The sequence below is a fragment of the Chrysemys picta genome, chromosome 1 (genome assembly GCF_011386835.1).
Source record: "Chrysemys picta bellii isolate R12L10 chromosome 1, ASM1138683v2, whole genome shotgun sequence".
Classification (NCBI taxonomy): domain Eukaryota; kingdom Metazoa; phylum Chordata; order Testudines; family Emydidae; genus Chrysemys; species Chrysemys picta.
This window is the reverse complement of record NC_088791.1, coordinates 120,055,718-120,078,644: the sequence shown is the minus strand read 5'-3', so window position 1 is coordinate 120,078,644 and position 22,927 is coordinate 120,055,718. Positions and strand designations below refer to the sequence as shown.

General features: G+C 41.7%; 1 protein-coding gene across 39 annotated transcripts in view; it reads right to left on the bottom strand.

Annotated features, from left to right (window-relative positions):
• Positions 1–22,927, bottom strand: part of SOX5 (SRY-box transcription factor 5) — an 807,001-nt gene that overhangs the window by 89,603 nt on the left and 694,471 nt on the right. For all 39 annotated transcript variants that reach the window (XM_065568283.1, XM_065568279.1, XM_065568369.1 and 36 more), the window contains one exon: positions 11,492–11,577. In XM_065568283.1, coding sequence (XP_065424355.1) covers positions 11,492–11,577 — 86 coding nt within the window. The remainder of the gene's footprint in view (positions 1–11,491; positions 11,578–22,927) is intronic.

The window sequence follows — 22,927 nt, the reverse complement described above, 5'->3', positions numbered from 1 at the left end:
TGCTACAACTGATGGCCAATTTAGATGTGTGAAAGGAAGTCTCTCTGTTTCTAGTAATGACAAAACTGCTGATGCAATGATGGAAAACGCCTGGAAGAAATTTACTGATGTAAGATTCTGTTGGACTGTTCTGAAAATCTGGAGCCTTTCGTGTTTGTGGTATTAAAAACAGGGTTCCACATTGGGCGTGGTTGATCATATAACACTATAATCATTCCTAATTATTGAAATTCCAGTGATGTGTCTTTATGTTATACCACGCAAAACAACAACAAAAGTTTCATTCAATATAGAAGCCTTCTCCTCTCAGTTCAATTTGCTGCTGACACTCTCCTAGACAGGACATCACATAAGTGAAGACTGTCACATTCCAATCTGCAAACAGAAGAGTCTTCTGCTGGCTGCTAGAACTACTTATGATGTCAGCCACTTGAGCAATATTCATCTAAAATTAATGCCTTATAAATAATCAATGAGTAATCTGCTTTAGTCTGTCAGACTAACCCCAAAAAGAAAAAGTGTAACATCTTTACAGGAGAAAAGAAATTAAGGATGACCTGACCTCTCAAGTATGCTTCCCAGGCAGTTACACACTCCTGCTTGCATGACCTATTTTCCCCTGCTCATCACATAGAGAAGTTCCAAACAAATGGTAGGTGATATAAATTGGTTGGAAGATAGGGAGTGCCATCCAAACCACACCAGGCATTTTGCTACCATCATAGGGTATCAGTACGTTTTTACGGAAGTAGTATCTCTTTAAAGTTATAATACAACTCATTTCATGTGTCAGTCCACAGAGGACTATGTTAGATAGGGTCATGTTCTATGATGTGCCTTAAACATATGCATTGTATATACAGACCTACAATTTTAAAGTGTGTGTGTGTATAGAGTGTGTACACATGTGAGTGTGTGACTGTGTGTGTGTATTAATTGAAACAAGCTGCTACTGAGTAATTACTTAAAGCCAGTGTTTTAAAAGTGTTCATAAATGTTGAGTTCCCATGTTGGGAGACGTAGGGCCAGATTTTCAAAGATGCTGGACACTTACAGCTCCCAGTGACTTCCATTTGGCCTTAGAGAACATAATTCTCCTACTGCTACAAACAGGCTTGTGTACTAGTTACACCAGATGGCAATCAAATTACCTATGGTCTGAACTATCCTATTACAGGATGTTTAAGGTCAGTAGGACGTAAAGTTGCAGAAATGTTTAAGTTTAAGTTCACTTTTTTTAGCTTGTGAGTGTCAAGGAGAAAAAAAAAAGAGACAGACCAAAGCAGAGGAGGGAAAGGGAAGAAAGGGGGAAAAATGCAAAGGGAGATGTCAGACGAAATAGAGAGAGGGGAAGAAAAAGGAAATAAAGGATATGTGAATGTGCAAGATAAGAGACAGAATGGGCTCGTGTATACTGAGGCTTCTGCTAGTAGGTAATGAGACCACATGATGAAGCTGAAGGCTGGCAAATATGAAAATAGCGTGAAAAAGACATTGGTTGTGCTATTTCCATTGTCCAAATGTCAAACACCTTCTGGGAACCCTAGGGGTGATAATAGTCATGTAACCATCTCTTAACAAGTTCTTCCTAAAGGGGATTTCTTGAAAACTGCTGGGCTCTGACCCTAGCCTATATGGACTTGGAAAAGTCAGAAAAAATGCTGGCTGCACTTTTTCAGGCCCATTTGCATATGTTCTTTAGTATGCAGAATGTCTCTGTATGTAATTGAATTGTTGTTTTTTCCTCTATTAATACATATGCAAATGAGTCACTACTGCAGCTGTGCTGTATTAATCATATGTGTGCTTCTGTCTGTCTGCCCTGCAGGCTCAGGGTCGGAGGGAGGGGGGAGAGGGATTTCAGGCTCTTTAACCTACAAGAAAACTCACTCATGCAGACAGAGGTCTGCTAGCAAACAGCAGGCCCAGGTTACAACTGAAATGAAGATAGGTTGGTCGTTTTTCACTCTGTATAGATATGGATGGAATCTGAAAGTTATGCAGAAAGGACTTTAATCTAGATAAAATGAATATGCTGTCATAGCTAATGTTTTCCCCTGGAAACAAAAAAGTGAAAACCTGACATTCCACAAAATATTCCTTATGCTGTGTATTTACTACCTGTGTGTATAGCTGTTCACCAGAGACATGTTCAGACACACATGGTGCTCTGGGAAATACAAAGCATTTACCTATGTACTGTCAAAGTTATCAACCTCTTTCAAGAATGGCAGGATGCTGATAAAGTAACATGGTGGAGTGGTTCATTCATGTCTGCTTTGAAAAATATAATGGGTTTACCTATAAAATTGTATAACTTGATATCAAAGGTAAGCATCGGCTACTTAGACACCAACTACAAAGTACGTTTATCTACCATGAACAAGATTTATTAGTATTAGTATTAAGATAATTTGGAGATTTTTTTTCAGAAACATATGGCTTGATAAAAACTGCAGTGGGCAACTGATTATGTGTCCCATAGGGCCTCATGGGTCACTAACTACAGTCCCCTGTTATGGCAGGCAACCCTGTCAGATAATCCTATGCATGAATTTATTGAAACCTTGTTTATGTATTTTAATGGATTATTTTTAAATTGCTACTAATAGTTTATTATTAAAAATAAATATCCACATGTAGCAAATTCTAGGGACATTTCTGCCACTAATGGGGCCAGATCCTCATTTGGTTTAAAAGGGTGTAGCTCCAGTCACGTCAATGGAGTTACACTCATGCACTCCAGCTGAAGGACTGGGCCTTGATCTCTACTAATCTCCTTTAAAATGGACATTTAATGTAAAAGGGTGATGAGTATCTTGTGGCCAAAACACTTACTTATAAAATCAGAAATAAATGAAGGGCAAGATTGGGAAGTATAGAATCTACACTAATATATCTTTAAAACCTTTTTGATGGGACATCCAATAAAAATGTATACATATTAATATGTATTATTACTCTTATTATTATCATTATTTGTGATAGCTGTCAAAAACATATAGCTTTTATATAAATGAATACAGTCAACTAATGGGTGGATGGATGGCTGCCATCTTTTGGTTATGCTAAGGAGAAATGCTGCAGTAAATGTACTTAGCTTTTTTTTTTTTTTTCCAGCTGTACGTGTTCATGATGGAAAGCTAATTTTGCTTTTTATGCTTAAACTGACCGCACCATTTTTATAATATTGTAATTAAACTGGGCATTAATGATTCACTCCCCCATAAATTAATACATAGTCCTATTAGTGAGGCCAGGTAAAGCAAAAAAGCAAATGCTGAAGAAACTGTTGGCACTAACCCCCGAAAAGACAAAGCTTAAATGGTATTTGAAGCTAAACACTGTCCACCGAATATAAAGAGTGACCCTGTAATGCTAAGAAATGGCTAATCTTCATGTAGGCAAAGTGTTGAGGACATTAATATCCCAAGGAGGTAATGGATATAGATTGCAGAGCAAATGAATAATGGATAAAGTCAGAGGCAGATTTATAATGAAACACACAGTGCCCTGACACGGGACCCCCCAACTACAGGGGGCCCCAGGGTGGGCAGCCCAGCACCATCCAGCACCCCCTGCAGGGGGGACCACTGCGTGGGTAGAAGCTGTGGTGGAGAGCAGGGAGGGAGCTGTTTAAGAGCCATGCTGGAGGCTCAGCGTGCAGTGCGTTTTCCCAGCTGCTGAGCTGGACTCCTGCTGCTGGCTGGTGCTGGCAGCCAGGTGAGGCAGGCAGGCGAGGGGCCGGCTGGGGGCACGCTCTAGGGGAGGTGGGCACACTGCCCTGGTGGGGCGTCTGCAGTCTACCCTGCTCCTCTGGATGCTGGGCAGCGCAGATGCAGTCCCTGGCGTGCAGTGCTGCTGGCGCCCCTGGAAAAAGGCCAGGGGAAGGGAGTGGCAGGCCAGCGGGTCTCAGCTCTCATGTGCTGCTGTCGCCACAGCTCCTTTTGGCAGCGAACAGGAGCGGCAGCGGCGGGGCAGGGATGCGTCCAACAGCCAGCCAGGTAAGGTAACCCAGCGGTGGCGACTGGGACTGCCCCAGCCCCCCCCCCCCCCCACACACACACACACCGCACTGCTCCCTGCACCACCCAAACCCTGCCCTCACTCCTGCACCCCTCACAGCCCCACCCACAGTGGTTAAACGGTTTCTCATGGGCTTCTTGCTGGCTTGTAGGTGCTTGTTATCAGACAGGAAGGTAATTTTTAGGATGATCACAAAAGGGGATGTAACTACAGGTAAAGGGAAGAAGGTAGGAAAAGAAAAAACCTTTGAAATTATGAAAAATTCCTGACAGTGAGATATATGAAACCACGGAACAGTCTCCCAAGGGTAATGGTGGAAGTCCCATCACCTGAGATATTTCAAACTAAACTGGACAAAAGTATATGTGAGAGATACATTCCATATTGGCAAGTGGAGAATGTGAGAGAGATGGAGTAAATAACCGATAATAGGTTTTCGCCATTTCTCTCATTTATGTGATGTTGTGAATGCTAAAATGAGGTGAGTTAAGAAGGACAGATGAAAAATGTGTTCTCCAACATGGACGGGCAGTCCTTGCCATTTATTTGGATTTCATGTGCATCATGTATTTATATAAGAAATCATTGGCAGTTGGAACAGTCTATCTTTTGATTACCATCATTATGAAGACACACAGGGTAGATAGGTTTTTAATCCTTTGTCTGTTCCTGGAAGTACAACAAACATCCAGCTAAGTGGCACTTGTATGAGATTTAGATACCTTGGGCCATATTTTCAAAATGAAAACCCAAAGAGATCTCAGTACCAATTTAGGCACTTAAATAAAAAACAGATTTTCAGAAGTGTTCAAGACTCAATATGCTCAACTCTTCTAAAATCTGGCCACTTATTTTGGTGCCTAAATGAAAATTGAGCTCTTCTGAAAATCTGGTCCAGACTACAGATGCTGAGTTCTTTTGAAATTCAGGCCTCAGTAAGCATCTTCCAATACCATTTGAAGAAGAGGGTGTGCTAAGAATGGAAACTGGGCCTGATTACTAAAGGGGCAAAGTGGAGGAATAAAGACTTGGCAGAATAATTTTTTCAAACACAGGTAGGGTCAAGCCCTGTTGATTGTACTCACATGAGTAGTTCAGTTGATTTCTGTGGGATTACTCAAGTAAGCAAAGTGAGCAGGTTTCAGCCTTTAGGGTTGAGAAAACCAGTCAAACTACTTTCACATCTGTGTATTTTTTAACATAAGCTTCCTCTTATCTGTGTAATAACAGGGTTGGTCACACCACCACCAAGAAAGCGCAATGTCCTGTTCCATGCTAGGATGATGAGGAAACAACGTCTGAATGTTGGTGCATGAAGCTTTTGAGTATGTTTTTCTCAAGAGCAGATGTTTGTGGGGAGTGTATATTACATCATATTGTCAAGTTGTTTTGAACAGATGCAAAATGCTCAATACATGAGCAGCTTTCATTATGCATTCATCATCATCTTTCAATACAGCTATATGAATATATTGTGTTTGTATTACAGCCAATGAATCATTGTCATTATTAGGTTTAAAAAACTAGGTCTGTTTAGTCTTCAGAAAAGAAGTCTGAAGGGGGACCTGAAAAAATGGTCTTCTAATATGTTTAGGGCTGTTGCAAAGAGGACTGTGATCAATTGTTCTCCATGTCCACTGAAGGCAGCACAAGAACTAATGGGCTTAATCTGCAGCAAGAGAGATTTAGGTTAGTTATTATGAAAAACTTTCTGACTATAAAGGTCGTTAAACTCTGGAATAAGCTTACAAGGGAGGTTGTGGAATCCCCGTCACTGGAGGTTAGACAAATACCTGTCAGGGATGATCTAGTTTTACTTGGTCCTGCCTCAGCACAGGGGGCTGGACTTAATGACCTCTTGAAGTCCCTTCCAGCCCTATATTTCTTTGATTCTATGACTATTTGATTATCAGACAACCTAGCTGGGAAATCTGAACTATTCAAATTCCCAATAATACAGAATCTCCTCACAGTCTTTAGACACCCTGATAGTAAGACATGGGTTTTGTCATGAACTCAGGAGTCAGGTTTGTCAGAAGAGACAGCAAGAGAACTCATCTCAGACTCAAGTGGCTCAGGCTGTCTAGAAACGTCTAGTTCATACTAGGCACGCCCAGGTACTTAAAACTGGTATTAATCACTCACCAAGTATGTACCTAGCCTCTCAGGAAGAGTCGGACTTGGTGTGGCTAACCCCTCCCACCACAGCTATACTCTATTTTTAGCACACTAGCTTGATCAGAGCTAGCGTGGGTATGTCTCCCAGAGCTGGAAATTACACCTCCAGCTCAAAGTATAGGCATACCCATAGTCTCATGACATGACTGTAGCATGATACATATTCTTACAGGTTTGAATGCCCATCTCAAAAGTAGGGGAACCTAAATCCCCAAATTACTGGTCCACCTGTGAAAAGGCCATCTTCAAATGAGCTAACCACTATAGAAGGTCTTTGAACTCACCAGCTTTATTAAATAAAATATTGCTGAAGGGAATAATCCAAAGCCCCAGATGTCCTGAAGTCTCATTCCTGCTTATTTGAAATAGAACCACCACTCACCATCATCTTCTAGGAATGCAAGCCCTCTTCTCCTCTATACTACTCTTTGACAAAAGTACTTTAGGGACCATACATTTTTAACCCAAGTCCTCAATTGGGGAAAACTCACCCACTCCCCTAGACATGGTTTAACAGAACCTATGCTTCCTAATGGAACATTTTAAACAGTTTGGGGCTGAATCCCTTTGATGCATCATATCAGTAACAGTGTGAAGCTGACAACTACTTTTTGTAAAGTGAAGTTAGTGGGACTGAAACATGCTAGGTTGACAGTCCTGAAGACTGGAGTCTATTTAGCGCAGATCTTCTAAGTTATTTTGGCACCTAACTCCAATTAATTTCAAGGATTTGGGCCATACCTCCTAATGGGAGTAGGTGCTTACATACTTCTGGGGATCTGGGCCAAAGAAACTGTCAACCCATCATCTTTCACTTCCCCTATGAAATGTCCATCAGAGAGCACATTTTCCTTTAAAGCATGTCTAGAATAGTGGGTGAAATCATTGGGAGTTAGGTGCCTAAATACCTTTACCCTCAAATCCAGGTTCAAGCACAGATAGGGTTAATTCCAGCTTCTCCAACATGAACCTATCAATCTAACCTGACCTGGAGGAACCACCTCTATGAATGTGAGAGTAGTCCAGTCTCCATGCTTATTCAGCACAAGCCTCTCTGCTGAAATTCTACCAACGGCAACCAATTAGTCCTAACTGTGTCAGTTATGGTATCTGGGTCCCACATTGGGGACTTGGGGAGAAGAGGGAAAGGTAGGGCTTCAAATTATTTACCCTCTCAGGCTGGAGTTAGCAGGGGGCTATGTCATCACTGATCAAAAAAGTGTGTTTTGCCTGGGGGTAATTAATACTTTAGCTGTCCCACTGTAAGAACATAGTGGAGACAAGACTCTTCAGTTTTGTTGTGAGATAAACAAGGCCAGATGAATCAGGAGTGGGAGGTAGAGTCCTGAGCTCACCTAGCTACCTTGTGCTAAACACTGCTAGTACTTTGTCTCCAATTAGGATTTTACAGTGAGATAGCTATCACATGTATGTTATCCCACTGTTAAAAAAAACAAAACTCCTTGCACTGGAGAAGAAAAAGCCAGAGTGCACTTGAGAGTGACAAACTCTCTTCCTGTTCCTTGCCTTGAGATTGCATCTCTTTCTTTGATCTCCCTAGAACACCACTTGACTAGTCTTAGCACACAAAGCCTGGAAGAGCACCATAAGAAGAAATGCAGGGAAAATACAGAGGGGGAGAAAGGGAGGTTATAATGTGCCATTCTGACCCCTTGGGGTTGGCAGACAGGGGGTCAGAGAGATACCCTGGGTACATATTATGCAGATGAATTTCTGAAGTGAGATGACCCCCTTTGCCCAATGGGCCCACAGACTGTACCCACTGTACACTCTCGTATGCCATTTGAAACTGATCTGAGACCAGTAGTTCATTTCACACAGGCCACTGAGGAGACAACCATTACTGACTTAAAAAGGATTTGAACTGTTTCCTGGAGGACAAAATGCTTTTTAATTCCATTATCTACACTGTGCCACGGATTCCCACCAAATAAGATCAAGATAACCTTTCAAATATTTCCCATTCTTGCTAATGCTGGCTCAGCTCCACTGGCATTAGCAACTTTGGGAGTACATTCTAAACACTGTATTATAAAATACTTCTCAAAATAGGTCTAATTTACACAGTGCTTAAAATGGTAGTAGAAGTCAGTGGTCCATCTACACTAGGGCTCCCTATATAGCTGACTCATGGAAATGAATCAGGTTTAGAATACGGAGATATTTCTCAAAAATAGTTTCCTAGGGTATGTCTTCACTACCGGCCGGATCGGCGGACAGCGATCGATCCAGTGGGGATCAATTTATCGTGTCTAGTCTAGACGTGATAAGTCGATCCCCGAGTGCTCTCCCGTCGACTCCTGTACTCTTGCTCGGTGAGAGGCGCAGGCGGAGTCGACGGGGGAGCATCAGCAATTTACTCCCCGTAGCGAAGACACCGCGGTAGGTAGATCTAAGTACATCGACTTCAGCTACGTTATTCACATAGCTGAAGTTGTGTAACTTAGATCGATCCTCCCCTCTCCCCATGTAGACCAGGGCTTAGTGTACCCATAGGCTTCTCTGAAAAGCCCAATCTTGATCCAGCTTCTTCCCACTGATGGACTCCCAAACTCTGCTCCACTCCCAGCCCAAATCACAGGTGAGCAAGCCAACCAGTAGGGGAGCCTGCTCAGTGCTGTCCTTTTCTTTCATGCTCACTGGCATAGGGACAAGAGGCCTTTGGTGCTTTACAATCCTTCATCCCCTAAAATCATCAGAAAATTTTAATTAAACCAATAGTATCCAAACAAAATCACATTTTCTATGATGGAATGGTCATCGTTATTCTAATCAGAATACTTCAGTTTAGTGCTTACTGAGTTACTGTCCAATCCTGGTCCTGAAATGAAATAGTCAGACTCTTCCAATCCCCTTTATCACTGACTTTTTATTTCAGAGCAATTCTAAATCACTGCTAACTAAAGAGCTGTAGATATACAAACTTCTGCTTCCCCACATGCAAAGCAATGCACATTGGAAAACGTAATCCCTACTACACATAACATGAAGGGATATAAATTAGCAATTACCGTTCAAGAAAGAGCTCTTGGAGTCATCATGGATAGTTCTCTGAAAGCATCTGCTCAATGAGCAGTGTCAGTCAAAAAAGCTAACACAATGTTAGGAACCATAAGGTAAGGAATTGATAAAACAGAAAATATCATAATGCGACTATATAAATCTATGGTACACCCACATCTTGAATACTGTGCGCCGTTCTGGTCACCCCATCTCTGAAAAGGTATATTTGAATTGGAAAAAGTACAGAGAAGGGCAACATAAATGATTAAAGATATGGAACAGCTTCTATATGAGGAGAGATTAAAAAGACTGGGATTTTGCACCTTGGAAAAGAGACAACTAAGGGGGGATATGATAGACATCTATAAAATCATGACTGGTGTGGAGAAATTGAATAAGGAGGTGTTATCTATCCCTTCACATAACACAAGACCCAAGGGTCACCCAATGAAATTAATAGGCAGCAGGTTTAAAACAAACATAAGAAAGTACTTTGTCACACCTCCCACTGTCAACCTGTGGAACTCATTGCCAGGGGATGCTTTTGAACTGGGTTCAAAAAGAATTAGATTAGTACATGGAGGACAGGTCCATCAATGGCTAGGGACACAAGCCCTTGTTCTGGGTATCCCTAAATCTCTGACTTCTAGAAGCTGAAACTGAAAGACAGGGGAATGGATCACTCGATAAAGTGTCCTGTTCTATTCACTCTCTTTGAAGCATCTGGCACTAGTCATTATCAGAAGAGAGAACACTGGGCTAGATGGACCATTGATCTGACCCAGTATGGCCATTCTTACATTCATGTATATTCTCATTCCTTACCTAGCTCCATTATTCCTTTCCTTTCCTCTCTCCCTCCCACCTCTCTCTCTGTGTGTGAGAGAGATGTGAGTATTACAGGCACTTTATCAGAGCTAAAGTTATTTCCCAGAAGACATTCCTGGAGGATGACATACGTATTTTGCATTATTTTTATGGTCCCCATGACTCCTAAACAGCTCTTGGTATTTGTAGCTCACAGAATCAGAAATTAACATACCGTGTACCTTTTCATACAAAGGCTCATGGTGGTGCATGGAATGTGTCAGCTTACACAAGGGCAGCCATTTCTGTGAAACTCAGCTAACTAACTATGTAGTAAAGCCTATCAAAATTGTCCCTCATCCTCTCTTGTGCTGTCCAAACTAATTGTATGAAGTCCACTTTGCCCTAGTTCTAATCTAATTTAGTTCGAGATTGTGGTTTCACACCGGTAGTTTATAACAGTTGAGCATTTCCAAGCAGATATAAATGCTGTGCATCCCATGTGGTTTGCCCAAAGATAGTAAATGGAGAGACAAAGCCTCAGTGATTTTGGTTTTATAAAAAAATGTCAGTCAAGTTTTTGCAAAACTAAAGTTAGTTTGGATTTGGATCCTATTTATGTGAAACAACCACATATGTCAGAACATAAAGTTCAAACTGTGGATCTGGATATCAAACTTCCTAATATACAGTGGGTTTAGATCTGGTGGGTTTGATTTGGAACAGACAGGAAAATGTGGAAAATTCTGATTCTGAACCATGGGCAGATTTCAAACACCCTCAAATTTAGGATTATTTGTATCCAGGGTTTTGAATCAGGCACATCTCTAAACAAATCAGGGTTCCAGACTAACTCTTAAGCATGGCTCAAACAAGATTCCGTAGTGTGTTTGTAATATCATTTTATAATTGCATACTGTGTTAAATTAGTATAATTATTAATTACCTGTGTCCTAGCAGCACCTAAAATATGCGGGGTACCTTAACACTATGTAGGAGGGCAGAGTCAACGCCCTGAAGAGCTTACAGTCTAAAAAGACATAATCACAGTAAGTGACTTTGAAGCAGTTTAAAGTGCTTGTCAGGACAGGGCTCTTCTGTCTAACAGTGTGTTTCTTTTTGCTGGTTTACATGTAACCAATCTTTATGACTTGCGTGAGAATGTTGTAACAAAAAATGAAAACAAATGGTTTTGCCTGTTAAGAGTGAACGTTCAAATCTAAAAATCAAAATGAATATTGGTGTGAAACAAATCTTCCCCACAGGTTTAAAACAACAACAACAACAACAACAAAAAACCCCAAGATGGTTTACATTTATTTTAAGCTTCAATGTACATTTTAAATGACAAGAGTGTGCCGAAAACATGGTTAGTTTTGTTGTGTTCTAATGGAAAAGAAAACTGTTTTCCATAATTACTTAACCTTTGCTTCTGCTGCATTGTTTCCAGACTTACCTGCAGTTGGAGTGGGCCTAAGCCTGGTGTTGCTGCCGCAGCAGCTGCCATGGTAGTTGGGATCAGCTGAACAGGGTAAGGGTCACCTAAGTAAGAGAATAATAGAGGCGTCAGCACCTTTTATCTACTCTCCACCTGCAAATTAAACTCCTGCATTCACTCTTTCCAAAAGCCTTCTTTTGTGTGCTTTGCTGAGGCCTAATGAAAAGCTCTATTGTGAAGCCTTTTACTAACACTCTTTTCACAATTCTGGCTGAGAGAGGAATGTGAATAAAAGGCACAAGCAATTAAGGCGGAAACCTCATCCTTTTTCATGATGTATTTAGGGAAATGGAAAAAAAAGTGCGCACTGATCAGAGGGCTGCATTTCAAAAAATAAAAAAAAAATAAAGTAAAAAAAAAAAAGACAAAGAGAAAGAAAAGAAAAGGAGAACAGTATAACCTTGATACGATCACAGTATTAGAAGGGGACAAATTTATAGACTGGTCCAGAATATGAAGTTAACCAAACTGAGATCATTGTTTGTAGGCTCAATAGCACACAGATCAAACTTTAGTATGTCTGTGAACAAAAATGGCACACTCTTGAATTCTATATTTTCTTTTTGGTGGAAGCAATCTTGCTTTACAGATTGAGACCCCAATTCTGCAAAAGGCATAAGAGTGTGCAGTCAAAGGGACACCGCACAAGTTTCAGGAGCCCCCTCCCAGATCCCTTTGCAGGATTGGTGCCTTAATTTAGCTTCTTACTAAAAATGAAGATAGCTTAGGCTCAGCATCCTACTGTGCTAGACACAGTGTAGGAGTAAAATAAAAGTTTTTTAAAAAGTGGCAAACACTTTTAATGAAAAATGTTCATTATCTGAAGGAAAAAAAGGTAGCCCCCTCGCCCCAAAACAAACAAAAACAAGGAGAGGACATGTTTCACTATAAAAATAGTCACTTTTGGTTTGCCTTTAAATGACTTACTCTTAAATGAATTCTATTCTTGTCCACCTACTAATGAAACCAATGGGAAAGCTGGAGCTGCAAGCTTAATAGAAATGTTACGTGCGTTATATTTCTTGCCCAAATGACAAAATGTTTAAAAGCTTTCCACTCAATTAATAAGGATCATCAGACCATTCGTGCATGGCCCAATGATCTGCTAATAGATATGATTAGCACAGCATAGAATGAGCCATTTTAAATAAGACCATGAGACACAGAACATTTTATTAGGTAGGCACTCTACAAGGTTGCAGTACATTTGATTAAGCGGACACAATAAAAGTTTCCCTCCAGGATTATACTTTTTTGGGCAAATTGATAAAAGAGCAATTTAAAAGGCCATGCAGAATGCAACATTCCATGATTATCAATTAATTATTATTATTATTAAATGATACATTTGTGATGACATCAAGTGTAAGTCCCAGGAAACATAAAACAGGGAAAAAGCACTCATATTTTTAAAATACTGTAAATAGGCTCTGTTGTAAAATTTGGTGTATGTGCTTTCAGGAAAGCCACTAATGTTTATGTTGCCCCTTTTTAATGTGCTCTCCCCATACACAACTTTTCACTGAAAGATCTCAGTGGTTCATAAACACTTAAACCCCACAACTCCCCTGTGAGTTGCATTAGTATTATTAAACTAATTTATAGTTGGGTAAACTGTGAGACAGAAAAAATTAAGCCCTGATTCAGCAACACACTTAAGCAGATACTTATCTTCAATGGGACTTATATGTATGCTTAAAGTTAAGATTGTACTTAAATGCTTTCCTGAACTGGGGCCAAAGTTATTTTTTCTAGGACGCATAGTCAAGCAGTGTAAGAACCAACAACATAATCCAGGAATCCTGACTCCTAGATTTCTGCACCAGCCACCAGTCCACACTTCTTTTTCTAACTTGGTTTTGACTTTTAATCAAACGAGGTTACTGTTCCACATTTTCCAATATCCCCTTGATTTAATTTAGGATTCCATTTCCTGTTTAATATCATTGATTGAATGAAGTGATTCTTTGACTTTAAATTTTCTACTCTAGAACATCACCCAGTGACGGAAGCAGCAAGTCTTAAAGACAGCTAAGAAAAATATCCCCAAAAAGTAACAGACTCAACATTCATGGCTTTGTGCTACTCCCAATGCCACAAGAACCTCAAAGGAAAATCCCCGTTTCATTTCGAATGACTTCGTTCTAGAAATGGGCAGATTGTGCAAGTGCCAGCCACACAAAAAACCAAAATGATTTTTTTCCCTCAGTTCCACAGAGAATGAATGCTGATGTGCACTGACGTGTAGTTTTTGAAACACTAAGTTGTGTGGAGCCAGGATCTTGTGTGCTCCATGTTCTCCATGCTCACTATTATTATTGTTGTCATTAATTATTAAGTATTATTATTATTTTGGTTGTTGACAAATTTCCAGTGCTCCAAAAATATTTTTAAGAACAATACATATATAACAAAAGCTTAAAAGCTTTTGTGACCCTACCATGAAGCTTTTGGAATCCATAATATTTCTGTGACTTCAATATTACTGTCTTCCTACCATTATGTGCTAGGATTTTAAAATTCCTTTCATTAAGTGTAGTAGCTCTTGCCTGCTATAGGCTTTTGTTTCTTCAAACATTTCCCACCATCGCAACTCCTGTGGCTAGTCTATACTAATACTCCCACTGTTGCAACTGACCCAATGTAACAATAGCGGGAAAGTTTAGACCAGGTACAGTAATGAGTAGAGGCAGTATCAGACTTCATTGTTCTAAGTACTGTACACACACATAGCAAGAGACTGACTCTGTCTCTTAAAAAGACAAAACAAACAAAGAGTGGGAGGGGAAAATAAGAGAGGAGAACTGACTTGCCCAGTGAATGTCACACAGCAGGCCAGAGAAGAGACTAAAACCCAGATCTCCTGACTCCTAACCCAATACCTGCTCCACTGGAGAGCACTGCCTCTCTGAGCTGTCCTTAACATTTCTCCCGAATTGGCATTTAGATTTGTCTGAGCAGTTGTATTTAATGCTTAACAAATTTTAGGGAAATGCATTTCTTAAGCATTTTATTAATGCTTCAGTAAATGTCTCATTTTTAGATCTAAACGATCCTTTTCCCAAGTGCTAGGAACTTTTTAGGAATGTCAAACAAGATAGTCAGTTATTAGAAACAACTATTTCCCAACCAGTCATATGCTTGTACTACTCAAACAATACACTTTCAAACAGTAGTATTATACTGAAGCCAATCTACAAAACACAATCACAACATACTGTTGTATTACAATCGGGAAAGAATTAGTGGCTACCAGTCTCCCTTTATCTTTTAGACAACAGCCAAAAATACAGAATTTTATGAGACTCCTTAAAGTTCCAAACTATCAGCTACAATTCCTGGACTTTTGCTACAAAAGAAATATTAAAGTCAGGTATTTGCTGTATTTTTGGTTTTTTACAAACACAAATACACTTATTTCCCACTTGCACCACTTAGACAAATAACATAACTCAAAAATGACAGAGGTGGCAGGATAGAGCAAGAGAGAGCTTGTAGGTAGTGGTGAGAGCCAGGCATGAGAGAGAGGTGTATTACACGTGGAACTCTACGTGGGATGAAGGTGTGTTTTGGAGATTGTGGAGGGCTCAGGATGAAACAGAGATTTGGGAGTCTGGGAGTGCAGATTGTAGGACCATCCCTCAGAGGGTGATTCAGGGTTTGTGGAAAAGGGGGTGAAGAGGGAGAAGAAATTTTGCGGGGGAGGAAATACAGGACCACAGAGTGACCTGGAAGAGGAAGCAATGCAGTTGCAGAGGAGCATGCAGGTGAGGATGGACCTGGTTTGTTGGAGAATGAGGGTGAGGGGGGACTTGGGTGGTTTGTGTGGAGCAGAAGAGAGTGGGGGGGGGGAGTTGTCTCTGGCTGATGCACAGACACTGTAACACATCGTCTGATTTGCAAACCGCTGCAGAAGCAGCCTTGGGAGACTACTCAGTGGCCAAAATGCTGAGATTGGTTCCAGTATTATAGAGTACAATTATTTTTCAAAATATGAAGAAGATGGCAGAGGTGAGAACTGCAAGAGCATGGAGCCCCTTGGAGGCAGACAGGGAAAAAGGCAACTGAAGAAACTGGGATCTCCTGATGTGAATCCAATGCTTTCTATAAAAACATGTAGGATAAAATTTTCAAAAGCACCTAAGTGACCTAGGAGCCTAAGTCCCCATTCACTTTCAATGGGACATAGGCCCCTGCATGCCTAAGTCACTTTTGAAAATAAGACAAACACCCAAGTCACATAGGCACTTCTGAAAATTTTATCTGCATAGACTAGGTCTTTTCATCCTTTGTTTCAAGGATGCGCTGCTCCTCTCCTTTCCTGCCTATCTATACATTATCACTGGTCTCCTGCTTCTCTGCTGTGCGGACCTGATCTTGGTATTCCCTTCATTCCCGCTTTGTTCCCTTGTCCCACAAGCAGCTCGCTCTGTATGCCTCTTCTCCTGGAATCTTTTCCCTGGTCCAATATGCCCTACAGCAGCGATACTCCGACTGAGACGCGTGAGCTGCAAGTGGCTCTTTAATATGTCTCATGCAGCTCTTGGCAGCACATATTAAAACACTATGTGATTTAATTATTAACCAATCTAAGTTATTAAGTAAGCAGGATGATTTTACTATGCTATTAACCAATTGTAATTCATAAAATAATACTTGGTCAGTCATTTTGTTGTAAGAATTATATATATATATATATATATATATATACACACACACATACATACACACACACACTAAATATTCCCCATCATACTATTTAAATATTATAGTAAATGAAACAATGAATTCACACTACTATGTCTCTTTTGGGTAATGCTGATCGCTAAATTGGCTCCTGAACCACTGAGGTCTGAATGTCACTGCCCTATAACCTTCCCATTCTTAAAACCCACCTTCAGCCACAGTCCCTCAAACAACAATCTTCTAAGGCCTTGTCTACATGAGAGTTGCACTGGTTTAACTTGTCAGCTTTTAAATCAATTTTAGTTAAACCAGTACAAACCCTTGCATTATACACCTCTACCCCAATATAACGCGACCCAATATAACACAAATTCGGATATAACGCGGTAAAGCAGCGCTCCGGGGGGGGGGGGGGGGGCTGCGCGCTCCGGCGGATAAAAGCAAGTTTGATATAACGTGGTTTCACCTATAACGCGGTAAGATTTTTTAGCTCCCAAGGACAGTGTTATATCGGGGTAGAGGTGTACATTCTATTTTCAGAATAAGAGTAGCTTGTTTTAGTTTAGCTTTAATTGATTCCTAATCAATTAAGCAAAACTGAATTAAGCCCAGTTAGAACTGAAATATCCTTCTGTACCACAGCCTTTTGCACTGGCTTAACGAAATCAATTAAAAATCATACCTTAAATAAGCACCAAAGAAATTTACGAACTTAAGTTCCATTTTCAAAAGTAATTTAGGCACTTAGGAATCTAAGTCCTGTTGACTTTCAAGAGAGACTTAGGTCCCTAAATTACTTTAAATGCTTTTGAATATTTTATCCAAGATCTAATATTTTTAAAAGAATATATAAAAAATGTCATAATTTAAAAGAAAACCCCTTAGGAACAAACATTTAATTTCTTCTTCTCTCACTCCACTCTTTTATTTTATACCATGCTGTAATCTCTTCCAGTGTCCTGTCTTCTTATAGGCTACAAGCTCTTCAGAGCAACCAGCTCTTTTGTGTTATTCATAAGGCTACAATTTAGCAATTTTTAGTAAAAGATTTTATTTTTAGTAAAAGTCACAGACAGGTCATGGGCAATAAACAAAAATTCACAGCCCGTGATCTGTCCATGACCTTTACTATAAATACCTGACTAAATCTTAGCTGGGGGGCCTGGGGCGCTACTGCTCTGGGAGGTCCCCGAGGGGCCTCTTCTCTGGGGGGCCCCAGAGCCAGCCCCACCGGCCACTACTCAGGCTGTCTGCAGGGCCAGCAGCTGCTCCCAGGGCCACGGTTCTGGCTGCTGCTCCGGCCGCCCCTGTACTGCTGCTCAAGTGGTCCCCGGGGCCAGCTGCACCGGCTGCTGCTCTGTCGGTCCCCGAGGCCACCCAAGGAGCAGTTGGTGCGGCTGGCCCCGGGGCCACTCCAGCAGCAGATAGTGTGGCTGGCTTTAGGGCTGCTCCACCAGCCACTACAGAAGTCACAGAAGGTCACGGAATCCGTGACTTCCACGACCTCCGTGACAGACACAAAGTCTTACTTATTTGCTATATAAATCCTGCTACACACTAATGTTAAATTATAATAATGTTTTGACAGGATTCTTAGGATGCACCTCCTTATAGAAACAACTAGAACTGGTTGAAAATTTTTGATGAAATATGTTTTCATTAAAATTGGCCTTTTATCAATTTCATGATTTTTTTCCCTACAATTTTTTTCCCCAATTAAATTAGAAAATGGAAAATTTAACCTTTTTGGTTGTTAAGTTTATTGTTTTTGCGCGCGCACACACACACACACACACACACACACACACACCCTTTTCACTGGCAAAAATGGACATATGAGAAAGATTGGAGGAAGGAACGAAAACAGAAAAAAATGAAAAAATTCACAAATACAAAATTTACAAAAACATTGATTAACTGAAGCATTGCTCCTTTTTAAACCTGCCAAACAAAAATGCACATTCCCCCATGTTTGATCAGCTTTAGAAATAGCTCAGTTTAAAAAAATGTTTTTATTACTTAAATATTTTTCTCATGAGTACTCAAAGGAGGTGGGTACAGGCAGGTATGCCACAGCAACACTTTTCACCACTCATTCATACCACTCAAAGTGTCCATTTCCACACTTTACTTTGATGGTTCTGATTATGTGAAAGTAGGGATGTTTGAAATACCATGGGAGGACTGGAAATAGATGGGCACTTGGGCACTATTCATAGCTTCTGTCACAGGAGACACTGGGGGTCTCAGGCCCGACCAGGGAAGGGGGTGGGGAGAGAAAGAGTGAGCAGGCACCACTGAGGGACCACATGACAGCACACACCCTGGTATCCTGACTTCCTTTCAGCATACCTATGCACAGTTCCAGTTGCATATTTTTTTTTAACTGCGGCCACTGGGAGCTGCAGGTGGCCGTGCAAATGTAAACAAACTGTCTGGTGGCCCGCCAGCGGCTTACTCTGATGGGCCGCGGAGGTCACCCACCTGTGGTGTAGACGTTCCTGCTCAGGACTCTGAGACCCTTCCTCCCTTCCCCAGGTTTTAGAGCCCGAGTTCCAGCCTGAGAGGGAATGTCTACACTGCCATTTTTTATGCCATAGCACGAGTCTGAATTTGTAGACCTGGGCTTCGAGACCTGCTGTCACAGGGATTTTTGTTGTTGTTGTTTGTTTGTTTTTGCAGGGTAGATGTACTTTATTTAGGTGCTCAAATATAGATTTAGGGTATGTCCACACAGCCTGTGGCAGCAAATCTCTCAGCTCAGCTCAACAGACTCAGGTAAGCGAAGCTCACGCTAGTGCTCTAAAAACAGCTGTGTAGACAGCACTTTGAAGTTGTGGCTCAGGCTGGGGCTCTGGCTCTGAAATTTTGGGGGTGGGGGTGGGGATGGGGGGGAGGGAGGGAGTAGGGTTCAAAGCCCAAGCTCCAACGTGAGCCACGACTTCAAAGTACTGTCTAGACAACTATTGTTAGAGCGCTAGTGCAGCCCCATTAGCCCGCGTCTGTCAAACCAGGCTGGGATGCTCGCTGCCATGGGCTCGTTGACATTCTCCCAGGGACTCAATTTTAGGCACCCGTTTTGGCCCAGCAATTGAATTGAAACCACCAACTTCTTATTATAGAAGTCACTATTTTCTCTATTTCAGATTTATTCAAGCTACCGTGAGAACCTCCCCCTGCACTACTGATTTGGCAATTTTTCTTGTAACCGAAAAACAAATCACTGGCAGTTGTTCCCCATCAAGATACTTTTAGTTCAGTGTCCAACACTATAGCAGTGACACATTCTCACATAGCATACTAGGCACATTTTTAGCCACAAAGCATCTAAATCTTGCTGTGCCAATCCACAGTTTTAATTTTTTTTTCTTATTTTGGGGGAAGGGAAGATGAGGGTTTAGTCATATGATCATTCTTTTCCAAGGCGCAAACAGTAGCTCTAAAAGATGATTAACATCCTTACAAAGAAACTACAGTATGTGGTCCTGATAACACATGGTTCCCATTTTTGTCATTCTGATAAAAGCGTACCATGTCAATTTTCTTTTCTTGTGATTTGGTGGTTGTCATTGACCTGTATGTCAGCTGATACAGCTGACACAGTTAAATCAGAAATTAGCATGCAGTCTCTTTAGAAGCCAGACACATGGACCCCGCGTACAAGAGAGATTATAATATAGCCCACATGATAACCCATTAAACAATGAAACATGTGACTAACTAAAAAATAGAGATACATCAGCAAATATGCCCAAGGAAGTTTATGGTATTTAACTCCTAAACATTAATTGTATTGTACTGTACGAGGAACCAATTACCGGAGAGTTTCATTTTTATTGGATGTAGGGAATATTGTTTAGAAAATGGAGGAACAGTAAATTCAGCATATTTTAATTTTATTAGGCTTGGCTTGTCCACTTTCTCACACATTTATGCCTATTTTAAGGGGTAATGAGATATTTCATCAATAATTTTGTGTGCTTATTTTATTTAGGAAATTTCCAGCCGCAATGAGCTGATATGTAACAAACATACAATATACCTATTGTATATTCACATTTTTTCCCCAATTGGATATGGTTGAAGCTGTGATTAAAGTGCGTTCCAAAAAACCCCAAGTGGATGACATCTGACTGGGAACACAATATGATTTGTTACAACAAATTTTCCATAGGGGGCGGGAGGAAAGGGCAAAGAAAAAGAAAAACAGGTTTTGTTTCCAAAATTTGGCATGTGGCCATAAAAATAACATAGGTACCAGCAAGTAAAACACCACCTAGGAGCTGTCCTGAGAACTAATGAATGATCTGGAAAACATATTTGGAAGCAAATCCCCCCTTCAAAACTTTTTGAAGTGTAGTATCAGTAACTACCATTTCTAAAAACAAAACAAAACTGGAAAAAAAAAACATCTCTCTCAAATGGTCACACGAATTTCAGCTTAGAACACTAAATGTGTTGTTGACCCACTAAGCAAGCAGCATTTCTCGCACTGGATTGCTTCAATCACAAGGGGGGGAAAAGTCCAATGTAAAATGTAACAGTGTCATAGGTTTGTCAATATTTTTATTTTCTTTTGTAAAAGCGTCACCAAACATTTAAAGAAAAAAAAAAGACAAAGAGGCAATGGGGGAAAACTCTCCTAAATAACAATTTGTATTTATTCAGTGCCTTTTATTCTGAAGGATCTCAACATTCTTATCAAAGTATGGCCTATATGTTATGCCTGTCAGGGAAGCCTACACTAAGAGGTGGTGCAGAACTGCACTGCCTAAAAGGAGGCACTAAGAGGCAATCTGTCTGAGAACATTCTGCTCCTCAGGTTTGCTGGGGGATTGTACTTTGTTGTTATATCTGCTTACTCTTTGCTGCCTTTTTGGCAAGTGGCTCCCCTAGCAACAGCCCCTCTGCTCTCAGAAGCACAAGGGTTGGGTTTCTATGTGGACCTTACCTGCGCCATACAAAAGGGGATGGGGAGGGAATTCCTTACTCCCTTCCCCTCATCATCAGTTACTTAAGGTGTAGTAACAAGTTCTCTCTCTCTCTCTCTCTCCAGATCTATGCATGCGCACATACAAGGAAGAGCCATTTTGTTCACCATGGAAAAGAAGCCACCTCTGAAGTATAATGCAGCAGCTTTTAAACATCACACAGCAACATTTCACATCCTAACACTTTGTATTTACATAATGTTTTATATTTTCAAAGCACTTTACAAACACTAATTAAATGATCCTCTAAATAAATATCCCACGGCTGCCAGTGCTTTAACTACCATGACATCAAACTTTGTCCAGGTCTACACAATAGAGGGCAAATCCTGGGCCTAATTAAGTCAACTGTAAAAGTCCCTTGACTTCAATACGGTCAGGATTTCCCCCACAGTGGCTGAAATGCTGGAACCATGAGTGCTTCACCCACACAGGAGCTCCCACTCTTGCTATCACCAGTGAAACTGAAAGCAACAGTGGGATATTTTAGGGTTAAAGAGTACAGTGTGGGGAAAGTCAGAGCATTTAAATGACTTGCTTAAAATCACACAGCACATCAGTGTCAGAGATCAGGAGTTCTGCCACTATTCTGGAGAAGTAGTCTGGCTCTTATCCCTGTGGTCAGTCCACTAGGGCAACATAACTGATTGAAACGAGGGAGGATGTATTAGAGCAGGGGTCTCAAACTCAAATGACCACGAGGGCCACATGAGGACTAGTGCATTGGCCCGAGGGCCGCATCACTGACTCCCCCCCCCTCGCTGCCCCTGGCCCCGCCCCCACTCCACCCCTTCCATGAGACACCGCCCTTGCCCCATCTCTTCTCCACCTCCTCCTCCTAGCGGTTTTAATAAAATATATACACTCAGTAAAGCCCCCCCACTGCACTGGCTGCACCACCACTCCACTCCTGCTCTGCCTCTTCCAGGGGTGGCAGGTTTGTAGAAATTTTGGTGGTGCCCAGAACCTGCCCCCCCAAACTCCGCCCCCACCTGCTTAAGGCTCTGGGAGGGAGTTTGGGTGCTGGGTGCAGGCTCTGGGCTGGGGCGGGGGTGGGGGTGCAGGCTCTGGGATGGAATTTGGGGATAGGAGGGGGTGCAGGGGTGAGGGCTGTGGGGCTGGGGATGAGGGGATTGGGGCATTGGAGAGGTTCGGGGCATTGGAGAGGCTCAGGACTAGGGCAGAAGGGCAGGGGAAGGGCAGCCTGCCCTGGCCTAGTGAAGGGGGGCACTAGGACCCTGCGGCAGCAGGTGATGCCGGAAGCTGGCAGAGCGGAGGTGAGCTGCAGGCTCCGGGCGGTGAGGGGGCAGCAAGTGAGCCCGGGAGACACTCAGGGGAGGTGCGTGGGGGCGGCAGGCGGGGCCGGGGGAGAGACCCGGCCCCAAACATTGGGGAGCAGCGAGCTGGGAGTTTAGCTGCCACATAAAATAACTCGGGGAGGCGGAGCGGGGGTGAGGGGAGTTTGGTGGCGACAGGAAGTAACTGGGGGGGGGGAGAGCACGGGGAGCTTGGCAGGCCGCAAGGAAGAGCTCCGCAGGCCGCCACATGTTTGAGACCCCTGTATTAGAGTAATTTGGTGAAGATGTTGGGATTATCACATCACAATTTTGGAGGACCAGAACTAGTCACAATCTTCGTTTTATTTCTCATCCTAAATGTACATGGCATTTCATTATTCATCAAAAGCAGATGTCATGCACAAAACATTTTAGGATTT